This window comes from Oncorhynchus masou, chromosome 22 (assembly GCF_036934945.1).
Source record: "Oncorhynchus masou masou isolate Uvic2021 chromosome 22, UVic_Omas_1.1, whole genome shotgun sequence".
In the NCBI taxonomy this organism is placed as follows: Eukaryota; Metazoa; Chordata; class Actinopteri; order Salmoniformes; family Salmonidae; genus Oncorhynchus; species Oncorhynchus masou.
Window position 1 is genome coordinate 20,876,382 of NC_088233.1, and position 19,867 is coordinate 20,896,248.

General features: G+C 46.0%; 1 protein-coding gene across 8 annotated transcripts in view; it reads right to left on the reverse strand.

The window, feature by feature from the left end:
- The window catches only part of LOC135509163 (homeodomain-interacting protein kinase 2-like), a 139,881-nt gene that overhangs the window by 108,330 nt on the left and 11,684 nt on the right, over window positions 1-19,867 (reverse strand). For all 8 annotated transcript variants that reach the window (XM_064929590.1, XM_064929584.1, XM_064929588.1 and 5 more), the window contains exon 2: window positions 3,136-4,303. In XM_064929590.1, coding sequence (XP_064785662.1) covers window positions 3,136-4,303 — 1,168 coding nt within the window. The remainder of the gene's footprint in view (window positions 1-3,135; window positions 4,304-19,867) is intronic.

Sequence of the window (19,867 nt, forward strand, 5' to 3'; positions counted from 1 at the left end):
CATTAGAGGTCGACCGATTAATCGGGAATGGCCGATTAAATTGGGGCCGATTTCAAGTTTTCATAACAATCGGAAATCGGTATTATTTTTTTTACACCTTTATTTATCCTTTATTTAACTAGGCAAGTCAGTTAAGAACACATTCTTATTTTCAATGATGGCCTAGGAATGGTGGATTAACTGCCTCGTTCAGGGGCAGAACAACAGATTTTCACCTTGTCAGCTCGGGGGATTCAATCTTGCAACCTTACAGCTAACTAGTCCAACGCTCTAACCACCTGCCTCTCATTGCATTCCACGAGGAGCCTGCCTGTTACGCGAATGCAGTAAGAAGCCAAGGTAAGTTGCTAGCTAGCAATAAACTTATCTTATAAAAAACAATCAATCAATCAATCATAATCACTAGTTAACTACACATGGTTGATGATATTACTAGTTTATCCAGCGTGTAGTGCGTTGCATATAATCGATGCAGTGCATACCGTTGCTCCAATGTGTACCTAACCAGGAATATCAATGCCTTTCTTAAAATCTATACATAGAAATATATATTTTTAAACCTGCATATTTAGCTAAAAGAAATCCAGGTTAGCAGGCAATATTAACCAGGTGAAATTGTGTCACTTCTCTTGCGTTCATTGCACGCAGAGTCAGTGTATATGCAACATTTTGGGCCACCTAATTTGCCAGAATTTTACATAATTATGACATAACATTGAAGGTTGCGCAATGTAACAGCAATATTTAGACTAATGGATGCCACCCCTAAGACAAAATACGGAACGGTTCCGTATTTCACTGAAAGAATAAACGTCTTGTTTTTTTCGAAATGATAGTTTCCGGATTCAACCATATTAATGACCTAAGGCTCGTATTTGTGTGTGTTATTATGTTATAATTAAGTCTATGATTTGATAGAGCAGTCTGACTGAGCGGTGGTAGGCAGCAGCAGGCTCGTAAGCATTCATTCAAACAGCACTTTTGTGTGTTTTGCCAGCAGCTCTTCGTTGTGCGTCAAGCATTGCGCTGTTTATGACTTCAAACCTATCAACTCCCGAGATTAGGCTGGTGTAACCAATGTGAAATTGCTAGTTAGTTAGCGGGTGGTGCGCGCTAATAGCGTTTCAAACGTCACTCGCTCTGAGACTTGGAGTGGTTGTTCGCCTTGCTCTGCATGGGTAACGCTGCTTCGTGGGTGGCTGTTGTCGTTGTGTTCCTGGTTCGAGCCCAGGGAGGAGCGAGGAGAGGGACGGAAGCTATACTGTTACACTGGCAATACTAAAGTGCCTATAAGAACATCCAATAGTCAAAGGTATATGAAATACAAATGGTATAGAGGGAAATAGTCCTACAATTCTGATAATAACTACAACCTAAAACTTCTTATCTGGGAATATTGAAGACTCATGTTAAAAGGAACCACCAGCTTTCATATGTTCTCATGTTCTGAGCAAGGAACTTAAATATGGCACATATTGCACTTTTACTTTCTTCTCCAACACTGTGTTTTTGCATTATTTAAACCAAATTGAACATGTTTAATTATTTATTTAAGGCTAAATTGATTTTATTGATGTATTATATTAAGTTAAAATATGTGTTCATTCAGTATTGTTGTAATTGTCGTTATTACAAATAAATAAATAAAAATCGACCGATTGAATCGGTATCAGCCTTTTTTTGTCCTCCAATAATCGGTATTGGTATCGGCGTTGAAATATCATAATCAGTCGACCTCTAGTGAGCATAGCCTTGCTATTGAGAAAGAACGCAGAAGACCTGGCTCTCAAAAGAAGACAGGCAATGTGCACACTGTCCACAAAATTAGGTGGAAAACGAGCTGCACTTCCTAACCTGCTGCCAAATGTATGACCATATTAGAGACACATATAGTGGCTTGCGAAACTATTCACCCCCCTTGGCATTTTTCCTATTTTGTTGCCTTACAACCTGGAATTAAAATTGATTTTGGGGGGTGTTTTTATCATTTGATTTACACAACATGCCTACCACTTTAAAGATGCAAAATATGTTTTATTGTGAAACAAACAAGACAAAAAAACAGAATACTTATAAAACGTTTAAGCTTGGCACATCTAGCCACTGGGACTTTTGCCCATTCTTCAAGGCAAAACTGCTCCCGCTCCTTCAAGTTGGATGGTTTCTGCTGGTGTACAGCAATCTTTAAGTCACACCACAGATTCTCAATTGGATTGAGGTCTGGGCTTTGACTAGGCTATTCCAAGACATTTAAATGTTTCCCCTTAAACCACTCGAGTGTTGCTTTAGCAGTATGCTTAGGGTCATTGTCCTGCTGGAAGGTGAAAAATTGGGGTGAAAAAAAATGTAATGCAACAAAATAGGAAAAATGCCAAGGGGTGAATACTTTTGTAAGGCACTGTATTTCCCTCAGATTACACAGAACCACAAAGAATTTGAAAACAAATCCAATTTTGATAAATTCCCTATTGGGTGAAATACCACATTGTCCAATCACAGCAGAAAGATTTGTGACCTGTTGCCACAAGAAAAGGGCAACCAGTGACGAACAAACACCATTGTAAATACAACCCATATTTATGTTGATTTATTTTCCCTTGTTCTTTAACTATTTGCACATCATTAAACCATAATATGACATTTGAAATGTCTTAATTCTTTTGGAACTTTTGTGAGTGTAACTGTACATTATCTATTGTTTATTTCACTTTTGATTATTATTTATTTCACTTGCTTTGGCAATGTAAACATATGTTTCCCATACCAATAAAGCCCTTAAATTGAAATTGAGAAGGAGAGACCCTAACCAACTACAGCTCATAAGACTGGCACAGATCAGAAAAACAGAGCCCAGAGCAAGAGCCTTGGTCCAAACACTGAGGCCAACTAGGAAAACATTCCAATAAACCAACCGGTAAATCACACACGATGCACAAAGCACTGTGATATTGAAACAATCAAGGAGGAGACCGCATTTGTAAAGAAACATCTATCTCCCCTTGACAAATCTGTCCCGTCTGTAAACATATTCAAACCCTATTTATTATTAAACTTGCCAGGTCTCTCTTGGGAAATAGGTCTTCTTATCATAACGAGATTTCCTGGTTAATTCAAGGTGAAAGAAACTGCTCTTACCTGTAGTATCTGGACTGCAGGTAGGTGGAGCACACAGCTTTGGACACGTGGCTGGCCGAGCCAAAGTCAATGACCTTGACTCGGTAGGGCTGCCTGGAGGGGTCCACCAACATGATGTTCTCTGGCTTCAGGTCAGCGTGGATCAGGCCCAGGCTCTTGAGCTTCATCAAGGCTGTGGCCACCTGCTGTAAGACTGGCCTAATGTACTTCAACGGCAGCGGACTGAACTTGTTCTGCTTGAGGAAGTCGTACAGGTTCTGCTCCAGCATCTCGAACACCAGGCATGTGTGGTTCTTGTGCTGGAAGCACTCGTAGGCACGCACAAAGTTGAAGTCGTCTGCACTCTCTGTGCTCAACCGGGCCAGGATGCTCACCTCGATCTGGCCCTGGCGCGCGTACGATGGGTGGTTCTTCAGGATCTTGATGGCCACAATCTCGTTGGTGCCCCTCTTCCAGCACTTGACCACTTGGCCAAAGGTGCCTCTGCCCAAGAACTCTAGCACCTCATAGGTGTTGGTCATGGAGCAGACCACCTCGTGCTGCACCAACTGGTAGTCCCCTTCATTGTTGGAACCACTGTTCTTGGAGGTGGCTGTCGATGTGGTCGTTGCCATGGCAATGGCCACTGTGGCCCCGCTGGCTGCGTTCTGGATCATCGTTGTGCTGCCGCCGTGCTCCTCGATGATCGTCACGCTGCTGTTGCTGTTGTCGAGCTCCTCACTCTTGCGCTTAAGCCCGCATCGCTGGTAGGTGTCCAGCAGGCTGACGGTGCTGCGACGGGTCAGGTTGTGGACTGCTCCACCGCTTCCTCCTCCGCTACTGCTACTGCCTCCACCGCCGCTACCGCTACCGCTACCGCCCAAGCTCAACAGAGGCCCCAGAGGCCCTGCAGTGCCTGAGGTACTGCTGGCCGAGGCAACCACAATTTTCCCCGCACTCGCCGGGAAGATGAGCGCAGGCTGCTCGTAGGGCAGAGAGGAATTGATTCCCAGAGAGGTGGCTTGGGACAATTGCTGCTTGTGGTTCTGGTTGTAGACGACTTTGCTGTGCGTGCCGTACCCTGTCATATCCCAGTATGAACTCTGCTCCACCTTCAGCTTCTTCACGCTAAAGAAGGCACTTGACTGGAGAGTGTGAGGGGACAAGACTTGCACTTGCGAGGCCATACCTGGAAGAGAGGAGAGGAAGGGAGAAGGGTGTGGGAGAGAGACAGAAAGTGAGCGGTAGGAATTTGAGACAGTGCTTGAAACACAAGTGGCTTCTTTAAATAAAGAGCGCTTATGTCAGGGCCGACGAGGCCCATGTTGACGTAGCAATGTCTCACTAAACCAACACAAACTAAAAACTAAAAATCACATTGGTTATTTAACTCTTTAAGGCAACTTTTCAGAATTACGTATTATGTATGCTACTCATGGCAAGAGAAAAAGAGATGTCTGTATATGTTTTAAAACTATACAGTACTGTAACGTGCTTGACAATATGATATACAGTATATGATGTTCAAACAGGAACTTTGTGTTTGTATGGTGACTATCTAGACCGTTGATGTATGCAGAGGAATTCCCTTTTCTCTTCAGTTCCCATCTGGACGAATGTAGAGCTCTAATAATACTCTTCATAGGGAACTCAGAGAATGCAGAAATGTGTACCAAAATGAGCCCTTCGAAAGTTGCGTGACTCTCAAGGAATGATAGCAATTTCCTCAGCAAAAAGCAAAATGACAACCCAGACCCTGCATTTGTTGGTACACAATCAGCTTGAAGGAGAGAGAGAGAAAGAGAAAAAAAGACTCTTCTATTTTCGAAACAACAGAGGAGCATTTGAACTTCGTCTCAACCTCAGATCCTGAAGACAACAAGCAAAAGTGGAAAACTGTAAGGCACTGAGCTCATGGGAACTGCCTGCCTCAGAATGAGCTTCTCCAAGCAAACAACGGCCCAAAAATACCCCTCTCAAACAGGCCTGTTTGTAGCACTGAAATGATTGTTACAGCACAAGCCAGCTTACTTGCAGGCCTCGGTACTGATATATAACAGTCTCCAATGTACCCCAAATTAGTGTACTAACAAATTTATGATCTACCACCTGTGTACATCTTCACTCACATACATATCACATTTTTAAATCCAGACTAAATCCACAAACCCACACACTCAAAATCCTAACACACACCCGTGCATGTACACAGTCAGCATATTATACATGCCCTAGCCTACATGGCTAAAACACAGGAGGTTGGTGGCATCTTAATTGGGGAGGACAGGCTTGTGGTAGTGACTGGAGAGGAATAGGTGGAATGGTATCAAATACATCAAACACATGGTTTCCATGTTTGATGCCATTCTATTTACATTCTATTTCCAGCCATTATTATGAGCCATCCTGCCCTAAGAAGCCTCCACTTAGCTAAAACCATGATGATTCAGGGGTGTGTTGGGAATAGGGGGCAGAGGGAGGAGACATACTTAGTCACTCTGTCATTATTAGCCTTCTGAGTTCTGAATGATGATCTGGCCATCTCCTCCTCTCTTTCTCTCTCTCTCCCTCTTCCTCCTCCCCCTCCTCCATCTCATCCTTCTCCTCCACCTCTTCCACTCTCTCCTTCTCTACTCCTCCTCTTCACCCCCCTCCTCCATCTCCTTTCCTCTCTCCTCCCTTTCCTCCTACCAGATGTTTGGTAGTATAGCTAGGAACACTGGTCATCATAATGGTCATCTGGTCTTAACCTTAATGCTGCACCGCGAATCCGATGCCTGTAGGCTGTAGGTTTGTTTGTAAAGCATATTTCGAGGGACCTTTGCTTTACCACACTACTCCTCTTGCGTAAGGTTTACCCTACACCACTACACGCCCCTCCTTGGCCCCCTCTACGCCCTGGGCTGGCAAAAACATGTGGATGAGGGAGTAATGAAGACCGTGCGCTGGATTATTAGGAGCAAGGCACTATGCTAATCACTTAAGCCACCAGGGCCAGATGTCACTGCTCGGATTACCCACCAATTCCTTCGGTGGAGACTTTCACGCTAAAAATAATTTGGCCACGTTGGCATTGGCATAGTCACTAGTCACCGTCAGCGGTGCTGCTGCTGTGTGAGACTGACTGTAAAACTATGGGAGGATAATCAGATACTACAGTAGGAGCAATGGCCTACTGCTCTGATCGTGATGTCAAATTCCAGGATTACATTTCCATGATTATGGATGACCAACAATAACAGCATCGGCCAAGCAGCTTTTGGTTTACGGCACTAGGCTCAAGCTGTCCCTTTCCAAAGCGGCGCCATCGCCATCAAAAATCTTCCTCAATCTGACTTTAGCTATTGGTCATTGACTCCTGTTGGTTACTGTTCTGCTGTCAGTGTCCAAACGAGGGCCGTCCCGAACTAAAAATAATTTTGGTTGACCAAGAGTCATCTGTTTTTGACCAATCGATTGGTCAATTTTGCATCACCCCATGGACCTCCCGGCTGGCTGTGACAGAGCCTGGGCTTGACGGCTCTGGCGGCCCCTGGCTAGTGCTGCGATTTGGTGCCTTAGACCACTGCGCCACCCAGGAGGCCCTTTAAGCACACTGTTTGATGAAATAATTAAGACACAGAAATGACTAGAGGGAGTCCGACAGCAATTGATTTGATTTTGCCGGGCTCAGACTTGCTGTGTTAAATAAAAAGAACAGTGACTGTGTGACTAGCACCGGTTGTCTCTCTCCTGCCTGCTGCAGTGACCACCACAAAACAGTGTTTATCGCTCTGTCCATGTTGCTGAAACTGCAACATAATTACAGCCATTTCTGACTGATAAGTTCTATTACCGAAATCACTCATTTGTTTAGGAAAAACATTCCCTATTCCCTCAACCCTTGCTCTATTCACCTGACACATGCATTCAGAAAGTATTCAGATCCCTTGACTTTTTCGTTACAGCCTTGTTATAAAATGTATTAAATAGTTGTTTTCCCACATCAATCTACACACACAATACCCCATAATGATAAACAGGTTTTTAGACATTAGGTGATCCTAGGGTGGCAACACATACATGCTAAGTGATTTCAATGAGTCTTTCTCCATTCTGATTGTTTTATACTATTCAATTCAACTTCAACCAAAACAAATGTCCTGCATTGCCATTAATCTGAGATCATTTCCACACTGCCATGTAGGGCTGCACGGTATGGGCAAAAAGAACAAGGCCTGATTTTTAACCAAATGTTGCAAAATGACTCCCTGATTAAATAAAAAATATTTCTTTGTATTTTTATATGGGCGAAAACTCTAACCGTAGCCATGGCCTTTAATGTATCCATGACTCACTAGGGAAACTATGGGAGCTGGGAACACAGTTCATACAACTGACTTGCCTGTGCCTGTGGCGAACACAGAAATGTAATTCAATGAACACACAGTTGGGGTCAAATGGCTGGAATGTTATCTCTGAACAACATGCTTAGGTAACATTACGCACAATTGTACTTCATTGGAATATCAGAACTAATGAATCATTATTGAATAACCGCTTAAGTTCAAAACTGTCTGTGATCTGAACCCTGAAATCTTAACAACCATCTCCCTTTCTCTGTGGTTTACTGTTCACCTTTATATTTAAACTAACATTGTAGTCTACACAACTTCTTAATTCCACTTATGAAGTTTATTTTTATTTCTGAACTTAGTGCCACATGCAAAACTGTAAAGGGCCCATTGTTTTCACGTTTATAATGTTAGAATGCCTTAAGTAGCCTGGTCCTCCATTTAATATACCTTAAAGAGCATGGTGTGTTCTGCAATTTAGCAGAGAACCACAGGGATTTTCTCACTGTTTAGAAGCAGCATGCTGAACTGGAAATGGTAAATGTCTATAGGGGGTATTATGTCCTCTGTCAAAGTCTAGTTAATCTGCTTTTTAGGCAGATCAAGGCTATTCTGCGCGGGAGGCCACGGGTGAGAGGGTGGCTGGGTGAGAGGGTGGCTGGGTGGGAGGGATGGTCTGGTTACTGACTGACTAGGTCCTGTGTGCTTGCCTGTTTTAATTAACACCTGTATTGTGGTGTGCATGACAACTAGTACCAGATCAATATTTTAAAATATATATATATATTTCACCTTTATTTAACCAGGTAGCCCAGTTGAGAACAAGTTCTCATTTACAACTGCGACCTGGCCAAGATAAAGCAAAGCAGTGCGACAAAAACAACAACACAGAGTTGCACATGGGATAATCAAACATACAGTCAATAACACAATATAAAGATCTATATACAGTGTGTGCAAATGTAGTAAGATTAGGGAGTTAAGGCAATAAATAGGCCATTGTGGCGAAATAATTACAATTTAGCAATTAAACACTGGAGTGATAAATGTGCAGATGATGATGATGTGCAAGTAGAGATACTGGGGTGCAAAAGAGCAAAAATAAATAACAATATAGGGATGAGGTAGTTGGGTGGGCTATTTACAGATGGGCTGTGTACAGGTGCAGTGATCGGTAAGCTGCTCTGACAGCTGATACTTAAAGTTAGTGAGGGAGATATAATGTCACGACTTCTGCCGAAGTCAGTCCCTCTCCTTGTTCGTGCGGTGTATGGCGGTCGATGTCACCGGACTTCTAGCCACCGCCGATCCACTTTTCATTTTCCATTTGTTCTGTCTTTGTCTTTCACACCTGGCTTCAACCAACCAATTACTTGTTTATTATTGAATCGTCTGTTCCACATGTTTTGTTTGTGAGTGTCACGTTCTGACCTTTATTTCCTTTGTTTTGACTTTATTTAGTATGGTCAGGGCGTGAGTTGGGGTGGGCAGTGTATGTTTGTTTTTCTATGTTTGGTTTCTGTTCAGGCCTAGTATCGTTCTCAATCAGAGGCAGGTGTCGTTAATTGTCTCTGATTGAGAATCATACCTAGGTAGCCTGGGTTTCACTGTTGGTTTGTAGGTGTTTGTTTCCGTGTGAATGTTTGTCGCCACACGGTACTGTTTCGGTTTTTGTAGATTTCACGTTATCGTTTATTGTTTTTGTTCGAGTGTTCATCTGTCTTTATTAAAAACATTATGAACACTTACCACGCTGCATCTTGGTCCGATCCTTACTCCTCTTCAGACGAAGAGGAAATCTGCCATTACAGAAACACCCAGCAACAAAGAACCAAGCAGCGTGGTAACAGGCAGCAGCAGTAGCAGGAGATGCAGTGATACCTGGAGAACTGGACTTGGGAGGAGATTCTGGACGGTAAAGGACCTTGGGAACAGCCAGGGGAATATTGCCGCTCCAAAGCAGAGCTGGAGGCAGCAAACGCAGAGAGGCGGCATTATGAGGAGCTAGCACGGCAGTGCGGCTGGAAGGCCGAGAGGCAGCCCCAAAAATGTATTGGGGGGGAGGCACACAGGGAGTGAGGCGAAGGCATGTAGGAGACCTGCGCCAACTTCCTGTGCTTACCGGAGAGATTGAGGGACGGGCAGGCACAATGTTGTGTGGTGGAGCGCACAGTCTACCCAGTGCGTGTGCATAGCCCGGTGTGGTACATTCCAGCTCCTCGTATCGGCCGGGCTAGAGTGGGCATCGAGCCAGGTGCCATGAAGCAGGCTTTACGCATCTGTTCTCCAGTGTGTCTCCTCGGGCCGGCGTACATGGCATCAGCCTTACGCATGGTGTCCCTGATTCGCCAGCACATCACAGTGCAGGCTATTCCACCTCGCCGCACTTGCCTGGCTACCGGGAGCATTCAACCAGGTAAGGTTGGGCAGGCTCGGTGCTCAAGAGCTCCAGTGCGCCTGCACGGTCCAGTCTATCCAGTGCCACCTCCACGCACCAGCCCTCCAGTGGCAGCCCCCCGACACCAGGCTGTCTCTCTGTCTTCTGCCTACAGGTGTTCCCGCCCCTCCAGCGCTGCTAGAGCCTTCCTCCTCTCCAGCGCTGCCAGAGTCTCCCGTCTGTCCTGAGCCGCCAGAGTCTCCCGTCTGTCCTGAGCCGCCAGAGTCTCTCATCTGTCCTGAGCAGCCAGAGTCTCCCGTCTGTCCTGAGCCGCCAGAGCCACCAGTCTGTCCTGAGCTGCCAGAGTATCCCATCTGTCCTGAGTCTCCCATCAGCGGCCTGAGCCGCCAGCCAGCCAGGAGCCGCCAGAGCCGCCAGCCAGCCAGGAGCCGCCAAACAGCCAGGAGCCGCCAGCCAGCCAGGAGCCTCCAGCCAGGAGCCGCCAGCCAGCCAGGGGCCGCGAGAGCCGTCAGCCAGCCAGGAGCCTCCAGAGCCGTTAGTCAGCCAGGCGATGCCAGAGCCGTCAGTCCGCCAGGCGATGCCAGAATTGCCCTTCACTCCGGGTCGCCGCTCATAAGGGTTGCCGCTCATAAGAGGCCACGGGGGCGGTTGAGGAGGCGGACAAAAACTGTGGTTGGACAAACGCCCACCCAGACCCTCCCCTATAGGTTCAGGTTTTGCGGCCGGAGTCCGTACCTTTGGAAGGGGGGGGAGGTACTGTCATGTTCTGACCTTTATTTCCTTTGTTTTGTCTTTATTTAGTATGGTCAGGGTGTGAGTTGGGGTGGGCAGTCTATGTTTGTTTTTCTATATTTTGTTTCTGTTTCGGCCTAGCATGGTTCTCAATCAGAGGCAGGTGTCGTTAATTGTCTCTGATTGAGAATCATACTTAGGTAGCCTGGGTTTCACTGTTGGTTTGTGGGTGTTTGTTTCCGTGTGAGTGTTCGTCACCACACGGTACTGTTTCGGTTTTTGTAGATTTCACGTTATCGTTTATTGTTTATGTTTGAATGTTCATCTGTCTTTATTAAAAATATTATGGACACTTACCACGCTGCATCTTGGTACGATCCTTACTCCTCTTCAGACGAAGAGGAAATCTGCCGTTACAGTGAGTGATTGTTCTTTGTACATCAGTCCGTTTTTGTGGACTCGCTATGTTACTTTGTATTTTTTTGAGTAAAGTACGTTGATTACTCATATCTGCTGTCCTGCGGCTGACTCTCTACACCAGCTACACACAGGACCATTACACTAACAATACCATTAACGTACAATATATGAGAGGTGGAATAAACATACAGGCCTTCTGGTTGACTCTTATCTAGAGGAGAGGAGGAATACACATACAGGCCTTCTGGTTGACTCTTATCTAGAGGAGAGGAGGAATACACATACAGGCCTGCTGGTTGACTCTTATCTAGAGGAGAGGAGGAATACACATACAGGCCTGCTGGTTGACACTTCTCTAGAGGAGAGGAGGAATACACATACAGGCCTGCTGGTTGACACTTCTCTAGTGGAGAGGAGGAATACACATACAGGCCTGCTGGTTGACACTTCTCTAGAGGAGAGGAGGAATACACATACAGGCCTTCTGGTTGCTCTTCTCTAGATGAGAGGAGGAACACACATACAGGCCTTCTGGTTGACTCTTCTCTATAGGAGAGGAGGAATACACATACAGACCTTCTGGTTGACTCTTCTCTAGGGGAGAGGAGGAATACACATATGGGTCTGCTGGTTGACTCTTCTCTAGAGTAGAGGAGGAATACACATACAGTCCTTCTGGTTGACTCTTCTCTATAGGAGAGGAGGAATACACATAGGGGTCTGCTGGTTGACTCTTCTCTAGGGGAGAGGAGGAATACACATACAGGCCTTCTGGTTGACTCTCTAGATGAGAGGAGGAATACACATACAGGCCTTCTGGTTGACTCTTCTCTAGGGGAGAGGAGGAATACACATACAGGCCTTCTGGTTGACTCTTCTCTATAGGAGAGGAGGAATACACATATGGGTCTGCTGGTTGACTCTTCTCTATAGGAGAGGAGGAATACACATACAGGCCTGCTGGTTGACTCTTCTCTAGGGGAGAGGAGGAATACACATATGGGTCTGCTGGTTGACTCTTCTCTAGAGGAGAGGAGGAATACACATACAGGCCTTCTGGTTGACTCTTCTCTATAGGAGAGGAGGAATACACATATGGGTCTGCTGGTTGACTCTTCTCTATAGGAGAGGAGGAATACATATACAGTCCTTCTGGTTGACTCTTCTCTATAGGAGAGGAGGAATACACATATGGGTCTGCTGCTGACTCTTCTCTAGGGGAGAGGAGGAATACACATATGGGTCTGCTGGTTGACTCTTCTCTAGAGTAGAGGAGGAATACACATACAGTCCTTCTGATTGACTCTTCTCTATAGGAGAGGAGGAATACACATACAGGCCTTCTGGTTGACTCTTCTCTAGAGTAGAGGAGGAATACACATTCAGGCCTTCTGGTTGACTCTTCTCTAGAGTAGAGGAGGAATACACATTCAGGCCTTCTGGTTGACTCTTCTCTATAGGAGAGGAGGAATACACATATGGGTCTGCTGGTTGACTCTTCTCTATAGGAGAGGAGGAATACACATACAGGCCTGCTGGTTGACTCTTCTCTAGGGGAGAGGAGGAATACACATATGGGTCTGCTGGTTGACTCTTCTCTAGAGGAGAGGAGGAATACACATACAGGCCTTCTGGTTGACACTTCTCTATAGGAGAGGAGGAATACATATATGGGTCTGCTGGTTGACTCTTCTCTATAGGAGAGGAGGAATACACATACAGGCCTGCTGGTTGACTCTTCTCTAGGGGAGAGGAGGAATACACATATGGGTCTGCTGGTTGACCCTTCTCTAGAGGAGAGGAGGAATACACATACAGGCCTTCTGGTTGCTCTTCTCTATAGGAGAGGATGAATACACATACAGGCTTTCTGGTTGACTCTTCTCTAGAGTAGAGGAGGAATACACATAGGGGTCTGCTGGTTGACTCCTCTCTAGAGTAGAGGAGGAATACACATAGGGGTCTGCTGGTTGACTCTTCTCTAGAGGAGAGGAGGAATACACATACAGGCCTTCTGGTTGACTCTCTAGATGAGAGGAGGAATACACATAGAGGCCTTCTGGTTGACTCTTCTCTAGAGTAGAGGAGGAATACACATAGGGGTCTGCTGGTTGACTCTTCTCTATAGGAGAGGAGGAATACACATACAGGCCTTCTGGTTGACTCTTCTCTAGGGGAGAGGAGGAATACACATACAGTCCTTCTGGTTGACTCTTCTCTATAGGAGAGGAGGAATACACTTAGGGGTCTGCTGGTTGACTCTTCTCTAGGGGAGAGGAGGAATACACATACAGTCCTTCTGGTTGACTCTTCTCTATAGGAGAGGAGGAATACACATAGGGGTCTGCTGGTTGACTCTTCTCTAGGGGAGAGGAGGAATACACATACAGGCCTTCTGGTTGACTCTTCTCTAGGGGAGAGGAGGAATACACATATGGGTCTGCTGGTTGACTCTTCTCTATAGGAGAGGAGGAATACACATACAGGCCTGCTGGTTGACTCTTCTCTAGAGTAGAGGAGGAATACACATACAGGCCTGCTGGTTGACGCTTCTCTAGAGTAGAGGAGGAATACACATACAGGCCTTCTGGTTGACTCTTCTCTAGAGGAGAGGAGGAATACACATACAGGCCTTCTGGTTGACTCTTCTCTAGGGGAGAGGAGGAATACACATACAGGCCTTCTGGTTGACTCTTCCTTGGTCATAGGGATAGCTAACCCTCTGTGAATGTATTAGAAACCAATGGCAAGTCCAAGTTCTGCTGAAAAAGAGCTGTAACTCTATGTCCATAATCATGAAGCGATGAGAGAATGTACAGCACTTTGCATTTCCCATCAACTGCCTGAATGATAGCAGGATGTACAAGCTAGACACAGGGCAGTCTGTCTTGCACTGCTGATCCGGGACAGTCAGGCATCTGCCGGAATTGTCCGCCATGGATGGGGGGCAAATCACTTGTTATGACTTGACTTCAGTTCTATTCTAAGTATTATCTCCCCTTGCCTCTGATTGGGGCATTCAGTGGCGGGAGAGGAGAGACGTAGCTGTGCCCCCCCTCCCCACACACACACCTCTCTGCTGCTCATTCCAGTCAGCATCAGTGTCATTGCTACCCCCCGCTTCTCTGCCTGCCTGCCTGACTGTCCATCAAGGTCCATTGAGGTCCATTTAGGCCCATGGCAGCGAGACCCTGCTGTGTCATATGCAGCACAGAGCCAGCCAGCCAGCCTCTCATAATAAACTATGAGGGCCACTGGAAGGCTGGGGACTGGAGGTAAAAATGAATGCACCATTGGAGGAACATATTGACTGTTCGGAGTGAACAAGCCAGCCACGTCATTCAGCCTGGCCTTGTGTGTCTGGCTTCTGGGAACTGTCTTCAGTGCAGGTGGTGGGTCCTGTCTCTCCCCCACTGTAACACACCACTCCAGACCACTATTGACCACCCTGTCCACTTTATAGCTCCCATCTCAGCTTATTTATAGAATAATGCATCAGAGAGTCAGTCAGGGAGTGAATTTAGAGCCTCTCCCTGACACACACACTACACACTACACATTACACAAACACACGCACACGCACACGCACACACACACACACACGCACACACACACACACACACACACACACACACACACACCCCACACACCACCTATAGCCTATACGGTTTGTATAGGATGCTGTTTGACAGATGCAGAAGGTTTCGAGGCCTATAAACCAGCAGCTGGCCTGGTGTGCCACTCCCTGAGTGTCCCCAGACTGTCCAGCGATGGTAAACTACAGATGCTGAGTGAGTTGTGTGAGATAACAACACACTATACATGTGCAAATGTGTGTGCCCATGCACACATGCACACACACACACAGTGTCACACACTACAGTTAAAATCCATAAGGTCACTTGTAGCCAATACATTTCGAAATCCTCTTTAATGAATAACAAATAGGTAGTCGCCATGATCATGCATCTAAACTAACAACAAAGCAGCCGCTCAGCAGTGGTTGGATAAAAGATTACAGCTTGTTATTCACATGTAAAGTTCAGCCCTATAAAAAGCCAACTGTTTGGTTTATGAGGTACCTTTGGCATGGTTTCATTGTGTGCCACAGCTTAACCTCTGCCTGTTTATTTCTCATCCCTGGAAGTGGGAGGGAGGGAGGGAGGGAGGGAGGGAGGGAGGGAGGGAGGGAGGGAGGGAGGGAGGGAGGGAGGGAGGGAGGGAGGGAGGGAGGGAGGGAGGGAGGGAGGGAGGGAGGTGTGGGCCATGGTGATTGCAGGATTTCTTATTAATCACACACACACTAAGCACAGCACAGTACAAAGCACAGCACCCAACTTCCTCGCCACAGAGAGAGACCAAGAGAGAGAAAGGGGGGGGGGGCAGAGACAGAAGAAGAGAGAAACAGAGCAAGGGAGAGTGAGAGACAGAAACAGAAAGATGGAGAGACAGAGAAGACAGAGGGAGACAGCGTAACATTGCTGTTACACTAGGCTTTGAACCCCACCATTCCTCTGACGGACTCTGCTTTGACTACTGTTCCAGGTCGCCAGGAAAACACAGCAGGGCCATGCAGGGACACACACCTGATAAGCAGCCTGCCTTTCTTCTCTCTGCTTATCACCCATGTACAGGGCCAGCCCAACAGGCCTCTCTCCACTGCATGCTCTCCCTCTGACTCCTAATGAGCAGCAGGACAGCTGCCTATTGAGCGTTATGAAGGGGGAAATATATGGGCAGAGAACAGTGTCACAAGGACATGTTAGAATGTATGTTTTGAGTGTCTCTATAGATATGTTGGCATTCAGTCACCAAGGCAAACTAACCACATGCTGTAATTAATTGAGTGTGTGTGCATGTTGAGGTGGCATGTTTGCAGTTCTTACAGTGCTGCCAGGTTACAAACCCCGGAGAAAGACACACCGTGGACACAAACCCCGGAGAAAGAGACACTGAGGACACAAACCCCGGAGAAAGACACACCGAAGACACGAACCCCAGAGAAAGACACACTGAGGACACGGACCCCGGAGAAAGAGACAATGAGGACACGGACCCCGGAGAAAGAGACACTGAGGACACAAACCACGGAGAAAGAGACACTGAGGACACAAACCACGGAGAAAGAGACACTGAGGACACGAACCCCGGAGAAAGACACACTGAGGACACGGACCCCGGAGAAAGAGACACTGAGGACACAAACCCCGGAGAAAGAGACACTGAGGACACAAACCCCGGAGAAAGAGACACTGAGGACACAAACCCCGGAGAAAGAGACACTGAGGACACGGACCCCGGAGAAAGACATACTGAGGACACGAACCCCGGAGAAAGAGACAATGAGGACACTAACCCCGGAGAAAGAGACACTGAGGACACAAACCCCGGAGAAAGAGACACTGAGGACACAAACCCCGGAGAAAGAGACACTGAGGACACGAACCCCAGAGAAAGAGACACTGAGGACACAAACCCCGGAGAAAGAGACACTGAGGACACAAACCCCGGAGAAAGAGACACTGAGGACACTAACCCCGGAGAAAGAGACACTGAGGACACAAACCCCGGAGAAAGAGACACTGAGGACACTAACCCCGGAGAAAGAGACACTGAGGACACTAACCCCGGAGAAAGAGACACTGAGGACACAAACCCCGGAGAAAGAGACACTGAGGACACAAACCCCGGAGAAAGACACACTGAGGACACGGACCCCGGAGAAAGAGACACTGAGGACACAAACCCCGGAGAAAGAGACACTGAGGACACAAACCACGGAGAAAGACACACTGAGGACACGAACCCCGGAGAAAGAGACAATGAGGACACTAACCCCGGAGAAAGAGACACTAAGGACACAAACCCCGGAGAAAGAGACACTGAGGACACGAACCCCGGAGAAGGTCACACTGAGAACACGCACGCACAACATATCCACAGCCATCATTCACTCCAAAGATCAACCAATAATGGCACTGCGGCATGTCAAGTTTTCTGAAGAAACCATTAACCTTCATAGACCATAATCAGATTGTGGATCAATCTAACATTTTCCAATGAAATTAAATTATAGACCCATACCAAACAATCAAAATACAAGACAAAGACATTGCTGAGGGAATAACACAATAAACAATTTAAGAGAAAATACATTTAAATCTGCTTTTGTTCTTTGTAAATGAATTGGGTTGTACTAAGAGCAGAAAAATGAATGAGTTAATACTCTAAAGGATAATAGCATTTACAAGGAGGCACATCTGTATGAACCTAACATGATCATCATTGTCACACCCTGACCATAGTTTGCTTTGTATGTTTATATGTTTTGTTTGGTCAGGGTGTGATCTGAGTGGGCATTCTATGTTGTGTGTCTAGTTTGTCTGTTTCTGTGTTTGGCCTGATATGGTTCTCAATCAGAGGCAGGTGTTAGTCATTGTCTCTGATTGGGAACCATATTTAGGTAGCCTGTTTGGTGTTGGGTTTTGTGGGTGATTGTCCTTTTGTCCTTAGGTCTGTCGTGTGTTAGTTTGCACCAGTATTAGGCTGTTTCGGTTTTCGTTACGTTTATTGTTTTTTGTATTGATTCGTGTTTCTTCAGTTTTATTAAACATGTATCGCAATAGAAACGCCGCATTTTGGTCCGACTCTCTTTCACCTACAGAAAACCGTGACAATCATGGGGAAAGTGTTTTAATAATATTGTACTTGTTTAATTTTAAATATTATGATCATTAAAAAGAATGAATTCCAGAACAAGCTAGTTAAATCCTCCATGCCACTGTGCTGATGATGAGAGAGAGAGAGATGAAACCAACATAAATAACATTGGTTGTGGCTTCTGAGACATTTTTGTATTATGCAAAATTAAGACAGTTATATACAATTAAAAGCATTTCACAACAGATTAAGTATGTTCCCTCAGGCCACTTCTCTACTACCACATATCTACAACACACAATCCATGTGTACGTGTGTGTATGGAGTATATGTTATCATGTGTGTGTGAATGCGTGTGTCTGTGCCCATGTGTCTCTTCACAGTTCCAGTTGTTCCATAAGGTGTATTTTTATCTTGTTTTTAAATCTAATTTTACTTCTTGCATGAATTACTTGATGTGGAAAAGAGTTCCATCTCGTCATGGCTCTATTTAGTACTGTGCACCTTCCATAGTCTGTTCTGGACTTGGGGACTGTGAAGAGACCTCTGGTGGCATGCCTTGTGGGGTATGCATTTTGTGTCTAAGCTGTGTGCTAGTAGTTTAACAGACAGCTCGGTGCATTCAACATGTCAATACTTCTCACAAATACAAGTGGTGATGAAGTCAATCTCTCCTCTACTTTGAACCAGGAGAGATTGACATGCAGATTATTAATGTTAGCTCTCATGTACATTTAAGGGCCAGCCGTGCTGCCCTGTTCATTAAGCAGCACCAACCAAAACCAGTCCACCGTGGAGGAGCGTTTAATGGGGTATGGGTGTGCTCTAACAGGGGATAAGAAGGAACCCAGGGGTCAACAGCTCTACTCTAAGCTATGCCTGTACTCCAGTACAACTCCCACTCAGAAGAGACACACTATACAGCCCAGCCTGGTCTCAACACCCAGCCAGGAATGAACCAAATACTACTGTGTGTGTCCACAGATCACTGCAGGTCTTGTGCGTGACAGACACCCATAGTCCTGGTCCTGCGTCACTGCCTCGTCCTACACTGAATCCCAAACACAGAGGAACCAGTCGGACCCCATGAGTCACCCAGCGACCAATCAGCAGAGAGTCAGGCATAGTGTTTTCAAGCAAGTTTTTAAGCAGAAGCGTTTTCTGGGAAGAGGGCTTGGTTAACCAGAGCACATCCATCCCCACATGTGGTTAGCTTTTCCTTCCCTTCTTCCTTTTCTCACTCCATCCTTTCTGCTATCACATAGAACTTAGGGGTGGGGCAGGTCATGGCACACATGCTTCCCCAGCTGACTTGTGTGTGTGATATTTCAGAGGAGGGTGTTGGACCAGAGCTTAGGAGCAGGAAAGGGCCATGGTGCTTCAGAGTCATTTAGCAGCTGGGCTCCTGTTCCAGGGAACTTATACCCTGACTACACCCCTCGTGTCGCGTGCCCGAGTGTTGCAAAATAAACATAGAAATCTATATTATTAAATTATTGCACCCACACTGCTCATGCGCGCCAACGAGTGCAAGCTAGCTAGCTAAATTGCCATAAATGTTTAATGCTTTTCGACCTGTCCCCAAATTAATATAATTGGTTCAGAATAGGTTTTGATATTTTAACCTGCGTGTCATGATCGCATTTTGTGTGGGAGGGCAAAATACATTTATGCACGATGGCGCACGCACACAGCCGGTTTGGGTTCCGTATAACTGTCTGGTTCTCTGAAGAGTAGCTTCCTCTCTCTTCACAGAATCCAGCAGATGCCACAGTAGCAGACGCACAGACGCACACACACAGACGTGAATTACACAGAAAGATATCTGGTGACAGAGCTGCTGAGGTATCAAATGATTTCATTTGCAAACACCCATAATATCCAAACCAGCCATGTAAATAGCCAAGCATCAGCATTTAGTGACCACACTATCTGCAAGCCAATAGGCATTGTATCAGCTTCTAGGGCGGAGGCCTCAACTCCCTGACTTTGTCTCTTTCAGAAAGTTAATGAGGTAAAAACAACAGTCCTAAAGCACCGGTGAAGGAAGACAAGCTTTCATACACTGCCGTTCAAAAGTTTGGGGTCACTTAGACATATTGGGGTCACTTAGACATATTTTGTTGTTGAAAGAAAAGCACATTTTGTTAACCTCCCCACGTTTGTTAACCTCCCCACGTCTACCTTTGACTCATTCATCTCTGCCTCC